General features: G+C 39.7%; 1 protein-coding gene across 2 annotated transcripts in view; it reads right to left on the bottom strand.

The window, feature by feature from the left end:
• Positions 1-472: 472 nt before the first annotated feature.
• The window catches only part of CLCN2 (chloride voltage-gated channel 2), a 109,615-nt gene continuing 101,440 nt past the window's right edge, over positions 473-8,647 (bottom strand). Inside the window, exons 17-24 of one of the 2 annotated variants that reach the window (XM_075268444.1) lie at positions 7,061-7,206; positions 6,042-6,150; positions 5,895-5,965; positions 5,608-5,670; positions 5,311-5,352; positions 3,611-3,715; positions 1,782-1,868; positions 473-1,682 (exon numbers count right to left, since the gene is read on the bottom strand). In XM_075268444.1, the coding sequence (XP_075124545.1) occupies positions 1,494-1,682; positions 1,782-1,868; positions 3,611-3,715; positions 5,311-5,352; positions 5,608-5,670; positions 5,895-5,965; positions 6,042-6,150; positions 7,061-7,206 (812 nt within the window). In that variant the 3' untranslated portion in view covers positions 473-1,493. The remainder of the gene's footprint in view (positions 1,683-1,781; positions 1,869-3,610; positions 3,716-5,310; positions 5,353-5,607; positions 5,671-5,894; positions 5,966-6,041; positions 6,151-7,060; positions 7,207-8,647) is intronic. The other variant, XM_075268445.1, reaches the window with a different exon arrangement.

The raw sequence follows: 8,647 nt of genomic DNA, 5'->3' as shown, positions 1-8,647 counted from the left end.
TTATTCTCATACAGGAATATTCACCCAGACTGAATACAACTAGAGATGAGCGAACACTATTCGGAACAGCCGTTCCGAATAGCACGCTCTCATAGAAATGAATGGAAGCGGCCAGCACGCAGACTTTGTCGGCGGCCGGTCGCTTAAACCCCCCCCCCCCCCCCCCCCCCCGCGTGCTGGCTACGTCCATTCATTTCTATGGGAGCGTGCTATTCGGAACGGCTGTTCCGAATAGTGTTCGCTCATCTCTAAATACAACATATTGCATAGTTGTCTTTACCCAGTTTTATACATAGTATAAAAGCTACAAAATTATACTTGGTATATTATATATTATACATATGGTATTTCCCACTTTTGGCCATGAAGCTATTCTATAATCTTAGATGATACTATCCAGTTACACTATTAAAAATGTATTGACTGTATTGATAATGTTCTTGGAAATAATACAATTAAAATGCATTGCCAACATAGCTATTGATTATATATGCCCGCTTGCGTCTCTTGATACCCTTGTATTTTACTGTTTATGCAAAATCATTGTAAGAGTCCAGACCACATTTTCAGGGACACAAAGTTTCCTTATTTTTTTATATCAATAAATACAATAGTTTAATGATTTGTAGATTGTGACATTAATATATTTACTTTATTCACATTCAGACCTATCACAAGGACACCTGCTCCTCTGGCACCATTACAATGTGTGATACAGTCACACTTTGTTTTAACCCAGGGTCACAGTTATTAGCCAGACTATGAAAATCCTACATTGGTCCTCGTCCTATGTGATAACAGGTGTAGTTTTATTGAGGTAGAATCAGATGCTGGTAGTTCAGAGAGGTTAAGTCCTCAACACACACTGCAGTTTTTGACTGTGTTTTCTGTAGCCCATACTAGGAGTGGATCCTAAAGGTAGGAGGAAAGTTATGAATCCAGACCTAATTTTGGCTAAAGAAAATATATTACTACATGGTGTGTATAAGGCATAAGTAGGCTTATATGACACTAATCACCTTAATATTGGCAACTAGTTGACATGAATGATACTTAGATTTCTTGCAGCTAGAAAATTGTACACAACATTAATTTATTTTAATGGCACAAAAAAATTAGTGGTAGCGTTAACCCTTATGTCCAGCATGTCACAACTGGAAATTAAAAAGTATGACTACTGATGCATGGCAGTCCTGCCTGTCAAGTCAGTACATTATCATGCCTGTCCCAGATTGCGCCTAGTGATCATCACAGGCACGGTGTTCCCATTACTGAGAAGGTGCTGGGCACTTCAGGAAAGAAGGCCAGTAATGGCCACATTAAAAAAAGAACTCAACTCCTGTCTAATCCCCTGGAGTGGGAATGGAAGACTCACGATTCAAATGTTCAGCTTGTGCATTTAAGGTTTTCTGTATGAAACAGATGGCAGTGCTTATGTGAAATCCCAAAATCATCCAGGTGGGTATTGACTGATGAATGACTTCTGATTAAGGTCACTTGTCATCACTATCAGAGGGACTGGATTCACGAGGTAGTAGGTGCCGACGGCTTCTTTCCCACAATTTACTGACATTAGCAGTCTCTGTCTCGCTACTACTTGTAAAACTGTCTCTGAAGCTTGCTAAGGGAGGACGCACTTTAGCACCTTTAGCGGTAACTGAGCCTTCGATAGCCTTGCGAAGCTGAAAAAAACAAGCAGATTTTGTTACTATCTAATAGGAAACACCATCAATACATCTGTTGGCAAAATGCCTCTGCTGTATCCATTGGGTAGCAGTTACCTCTCTCAATGTCACCATCCCAATGAGCCTTCCTATGGATGTGACGTAAGCATGGTCCATCCCAAGTAAGGAGAACACTGTGTGTGCCTGAGGAGAAAACAGACAAAATAAAGCTTATCAAAGTCATATCTGTAATTAATATTAATTGTATTCGCCAGCTTTATATTAGTAAAATTACAATAAAAGAGATTATTCTTTACATGTTTATTTATGTATGTACATTAGCTTTTTAATTTTTGTAATATCTGCTAAAAGAACCACACCAATACATAGAGACAAACAGAGAGCGAGACCGAGGATCTTGTAGACCATTGCATCTACACAGTCCAGTCATATTAATGTGACCACCGACTACTTCTGACGTCAACTTTAAATAACCAATCACAGAAGGCACATGTCATCCGCCATCTGTGTGCACTCATCATTGTGGAAGGCACGCTGTATCAACACGAGTATGCGTCTATCCTTGTGGACCATGTTCACCCCTACATGCGAATTCTTTTTCCTCAGGATGATGGCATCTACCAGCAGGACAATGCGACGTGTCATAAAACTCGCAGTGTACGTGCATGGTTTGAGGAGTACCAGGATGGGTTTACCGTACTCCCTTGGCTAGAAAATTCCCCGGACTTGAACCCAATCGAGAATCTGTGGGACCAACTCGATTGGGTTCTTCACGCCATGGATGCTCAACCGTGTAACCTAGCGCAGCTGACCACGGCACTGGAGTCGGCATGGCTCAACATCCCAGTGAACATCATTACAACATCCCCTCTCTTCCTGCACGTCTCGCAGCGGTCCGCTCTGCGAAAGGTGGTTATTCTGGATTTTGACAGGTGGTCACATTAATGTGACTGGACTGTGTATATGGTGAACTGCAAGGTCCAATGCAAGGTATGCACACAAAGACAAAGGGCCTTTTTACAACCACAGATGATCAGGTGAATGAGCCTTTATAGAAATGCTGGTTTCCAGTCTTTGCTCAGTTTAAACTCGCCCCTGATCAGCTTGTTTGTTGACTACTCACATACTTTATGCAGTCAGAGCAGCTGAACTAAACTGACATGCAGAGTTCAGTTCATCTGAGCTGCATTCAGGCTGGTAAATCCAGCCTTTATGTGGACTGAGTTTCACAGCCTGAATTCAGCCTCTTGGAATTAGGTAAAAACACATTCATTTTTCTTTATGCAGTTTTTCAATCCAAAAGCAGGAATGCATCATAAAGTGTGAGGGGATGTAAAGAAAATTCACACCTGGCTTTGGCTTCAAACAATATGCGTCCTGATCCTAAAAAGGTTCTTTAATGAGTGCCGGGCAAGCAGTTATACCATCAATTGGTGCTTGTGAGGAAAAGAATATCTATCATTGTAAAAGATCCCTTTTTATACACAAATGCTGCTCAAGGACATGTTGGATGTAAAAACACAATGTGCAGTGAAGAAAATTTATCAACAAATCTATGTCAGTTTCCTAAAGTAGATGGGTGATAATGTGGTGCATCTTTGGCGCACATCCCTCACCTGCCACTTTCCATAAATGTGGCCACAGCAGCCACACTTCACTTAACATATTTATTAGTCACACCAGTTTTCCGGTGTGCGTTATACAGGAAATCTACGTACAAAACGTCAGTCTTCAGAAATCTTCTGGACCATGATATATACAATCTGGGATGGGCTAAGAAAAAAAAGCTAAGCAAACAAGACGATTTCTGAATACTTGATGGTGAGCATATGTGGATGGGTAAAGTCTTCTTAAGTTTTAATACTATTTCTAGACATTGAGATAGATAGATAGATAGATAGATAGATAGATAGATAGATAGATACTTTATGTAGAGACGTTCTTTCCACCAACTGGAATGGTGCAGGATCAATTTTGCAGTTGTTGAAATTGATTGTTTCATCCAGCTGAAGCTCTTCCCATTCTAAGATCTAATGAACATAAAAAAGTTAGTTTCAGAATGGTACCAGCTCATCTTTACAATGTGCAAGGCTCAATGGCATTCTCACTGTTAACTATTAGTGTGCCTTTAAATGAAGAAATGCATGTATGAGATAAAATATCTTCCATATAAGAGCATATAAGTAGAGACTAGAATGATAAATAAGAATGATAACTCTTATGATCACAGTATACATTGTTGTCTCTTTGATTTCTGTAAATCCCTAATAAGAGCTATTTTATGGGGCTCTGTGCTTTAGAGGTAAGATTGCTCTTTGATTGTCTAGAAATACAGTAAATTATTAGAAAATATAATCCATTATTTATATAAAATAAGGGAGTAAGAAGCTGGTATCTCAATACACATCCAGTACAGCTACTTATAGTGTCAAGTAAGGGGGCATTCACACGGAGGAAGTTGGCGCTGATTCTGGCACCATAACTCGTGGCAGAATCAGCGCTGAAAAAAAAGACTCCCATTGACTTCAATGGGTTCCATTTTCCATGTGGAACTCATTGAAATCAATAGGACAAAAATCCTCCCATTGATTTCAATGGGTGCCGCTTGGAAAACGGAACCCATTGAAGTCAATGGGAGTCTTTTTTTTCAGCGCTGATTCTGCCACAAGTTATCGTGCCAGAATCAGTGCCAACTTCCTCCGTGTGAATGCACCCTAAGGCTAGTTGTATTGAGTGACTCTGGGCAGCTGGTCTCAGACAGTTTATTAAAGGGAGCCTATCAGGGGTCTTTGAATGCCCTTACTGCTTATGCATCCTCCTTAAAACCAGGACGACTGTCAGGACTTGGTCAGGTGTTTTTTCCACCACAAACTGGTTCCATCATGTGCAGGATTAAAGGGGTTTACTGGGCAGAATATCTTTTTTTTTTTTTTTTTTTTTAGAGTAAAAAAAAAGCAGTGTTTGTCGTAATTACTTTGTGTTTCTGGTAGCTGCTGCATCCTCTGCATTTGTTTACTTGGTGTTAGCTTCATACTGTGCAGCTTCCTGTGTAGCTTCTACACTAGTTCCTTCTCACTCAGACCCCGTTCCTTTCTCACTCCATTATACTCCCCTTCCCTGTCTCATTAGCTAAACTATCCAATCCACTACTCACCCCTCCCTCCTCTCTCTGTCTCCCTAGCCTAGCTATCCCTCCCACTACTAGCCCCTCCCACCCTTCCCCGTCTCCTTAGCTAAACTATTCCGCCAACTACTAGCAGAGAGGAAGAGGGGAGGAGCCGTTTCCACACAAGAAGGCTTGGTAAGATATTAATGCGGATAGGGCAAGGTTTAGAGTAATGGTGATGTTTCGTTTTGGAAGCGGTTAAACAGAACATCACCGGATTATCAGAAAGTGTCCCTGGAGCGGTCATGTGATATGGGTAGTTATAGATTTTTTTTTAAAATGAAGTAAATTAAAAGATAGGTGGGGGAGGGGTTTAGTTTAGGGGTTTATCCTGAACAACCCCTTTAAGTAATTCCATTTCCAATCCAATGGAATCCAATCTTAATCTTTCTGGTGCAGGAAACTAAAGTTATACATGATTGTAAGCATAAAGAGTTGTATGTACACCGGTAGACCCACCTGTGATTGCGTCATTGTATCTATCTCATCCATGTCTTCTCCCTGAAACACAACATCTAGTTTACTTTACGTCACTTGGAGCATCACACGAATAAATATGGAAAGAGATGAATTGATTGAATGTTATTCTTCTTTATAGGATTTCATAAGATTAATTCCATTAATGATACAGACAGCTTGTCCTTGCATATACATGAGCACATGCACAGACTAAACAAGCATATAATCTATAGTAGAGGTTGCTGTAGATTAGTGGCAATGTGACATAAAAGCACATGGTACAGGATGTTTACTTACCTTCAGACGCCGCTGTATCCGTTTGGACTTAACCTTTGAGGCAGATGCACGATTCTCTGCAGACTTATGTTAGCAACAACACAGAAAACAAATTTGAGCACTGCATGGTGAGTAATGGTAATGGCGTGAAAGGGCAAAGAAAAGGGATGGTTAGTGGGTGAGTAATATCACAAAGACAGGAGCAGGTCTGATTGAAGGAGGTATAAAGTTATGAAAATGCATGCTCTGCACACAACATGCAGCACAGGCGAGGTGAAAGTACGTGTACCGCACAGATGCCCCCTTACCTCCACATTTTCACTGAATTCTTTGGCACAGAATATATTTTTCAAGGCAGCTACTGAATTATCGGAATCATCTGTAAGTAAAAGATAACAGATATACCACTGCTCTTCTCTGTACAAATCAGAAGCCTATTAAGTAGTCGTAAGTACCTTGCGAATGTTCTGTCAGGCTACTCTGGTTGCGTTTCAGAGCCGATTTAAGGGGTTTCCGATTTTCCCCTACTCGTGGGGGAGAAAATGAGGATTCCTCTGTTTCTATCTAGAAAATAGCAGTATTTGAATATATGACTCTGCTGACATATATCAGGAATGGCACTTATATAGGACATACTGAATCCTAAAACAATATTGTGACTAAGAGTAAGGGGGGATTTATTATGCAGGTATTTTTGAAGTCAGTTGTTGTATGTTCATAAAATGATTGCATTTTAAATATGTCTAGAAATATTTCTTTAGTTTTGATTTGGAGTTGTATTTACAAATGTGAGCCATAGATTCTTCACCAGGAACATTAAGAGTATCACTCCGACTCTTCCTTATTGCTTGAAATACCCAAATTACAGCCAAAACTGGCTGTACAAATGAAATTAATGTTGGTTGAACCCACCAGTTATGGTGCAACTAGATGACCATCTAATGTGTCCCCATTGGTATATGTTTTTGGAAAGAAAGATCAGTCTGCTAGATTTCAACATGTCTGATCCTTTTGTCTTTGGGAAGATAAACTGCTGCTCAGAACACATGCATGCTGAGCATGTATAGTATGTACGGCAAAACAAATCAACAGCTATCTAATAATGTGTATGGAAAGCTTCAGGCCTCAAGCATAAGGTTGTAATAGTAAACTCTAAAACAAATCCATAATATGGCCCCCATCGCCTACTATGAGTCCATATTGTATGTATGTATCCCTGATTTTATATAGTGGATTTATTCTACAGTAAAATAACGCCTAATTGAATGGCACCTAAGTCTTTATGCTGCTAGTCAATTTCTAGAGATGTGAAATACGTTACTAGTTATGGTACATTTTACTGCAATGGCTATAACATAACTCAGCACTACACAAGCAGTTTATTCTTATAGAACAGTAAATGAGTGAAAAGTGATGTGAAGGTAAATACTCCATTCAAGAACTGACATCACCAGTATTAGATGCATCTTTTCACCTGAAATCGCACACTGCTCTCCATTTCTTTCCTTCCCCCGTTCTCTTTATCTCTCAGCTGCTGCAGGCGACGTTTTCTGCTGAGCTGAAACCGCAGCAAAGACACCAGCTGAGCGCAGTCAATGGAGCCCAGCAACACCATGGACTCTGGAGAAAGAGACAATCATTGCATCAATATTTCATTACCCCTTCTTTCACTGCACACATCCTTAATATTAATGATGGAGGATTATCTAGAAAATACCACCTTTATTTTCACAGCAAGTCATTGCTAATATATAAATGGATTTAATCTAGGCCCTCGAATAATCCAGAATGCTGTGAAATGTTAGAGATTCTCTAGAACATTTTAAAGTCACTCTCTATATATTTTGTGTATAAAGAACTTTTGTCTATGTCACTGAGACATTTCATACCATGTCTACTGATACTGTCAGGACTATCCAACCATATGCTGTGCTTTTGGTGTAAATTTGACAGGCTAGCACATTTTTTTCTTGTTCACTATGTAATAACATATGTACTTTTTTGGCATGGGTATACAGCAAAAGCATGAGTAAATAATCAAAATATTCTTATCCTTAAATGCCTCAACTGCTCAAAACATGGCATGAAGGGGGCATCAATACTTGTTACAGACCGCATTCTGACATGTCCAACCCGCCAGCTTCATCCACAAAGCGCATATCTCTGTGCTTTATTCTATTTTTTATGATCGTAGGTATTTGATCTATGATTTAGCTTGAGGCTACACACAGAAGTCTGTTGTGAGATTTTCCAATCTTAACCATAGTGGCTCAGCTGCTGTACAAAGGATAACATTTTTGGGTGTTAAACTTAAGAATAAGAGACTGTCACAGCCCCGTTCCTGTTACTTAACCTCACAGAACAGTAATACGATGTAACCTGTAACAGCCTATGTATAATTCAAATATCATTCCAGTAAAACTATTTCTGTTAGATTCCTTATCAAGTGACCTAGAAAAGCAGCTATTAATTGGTGGTAGGTGAAAGTATCCTTTAAGCTTCAGGACATTGTGGATATATTCTGAATAAATCCAGGCGCCTAGTATATATGCAGAGAAGAGTAAAATAACGGGGCACATTTATTAATATTGAGCACCAACCTAGAGGAGACAGGCCAGAGATGCACCAAATGTATCATGCATGCGTGATACACTTGACACATTGACAGTTAAACACTACCTCCTGATTGGTTGTCTATACACCACTATCTTATTAATAAACTTAGTGCATTTAAGGACTCCACATAGGGATCCTCTCTTTTCTATAAAAGTAACTAATACACACGTACTGCAGGGCATGCACAGTGGTTGCTCCTGATCCTGGCACATTTGTCATAGTTAATCTGACCCAATGTTTTGTCATGAGTAAAGTGCTCAAGTAGTCCTGACAAAGCAGCTATATTCTTCCTCACTATACTGTGAAAGTAATCCCACAATTCCAATGGAGTTCTGACAGATCACAGACACGGGTTAAAACATTATGGAGGTAAAGTATGGGATCAGAGAAACATTACATTCCTGAGCTATGAAATGCTCACACATCTCTATTACTGAAAATCTGA

Source organism: Leptodactylus fuscus, chromosome 3 (assembly GCF_031893055.1).
Source record: "Leptodactylus fuscus isolate aLepFus1 chromosome 3, aLepFus1.hap2, whole genome shotgun sequence".
NCBI lineage: Eukaryota > Metazoa > Chordata > Amphibia > Anura > Leptodactylidae > Leptodactylus > Leptodactylus fuscus.
Note: the sequence above shows the minus strand (reverse complement) of the source record. Positions and strands in the feature narration are given on the sequence as shown.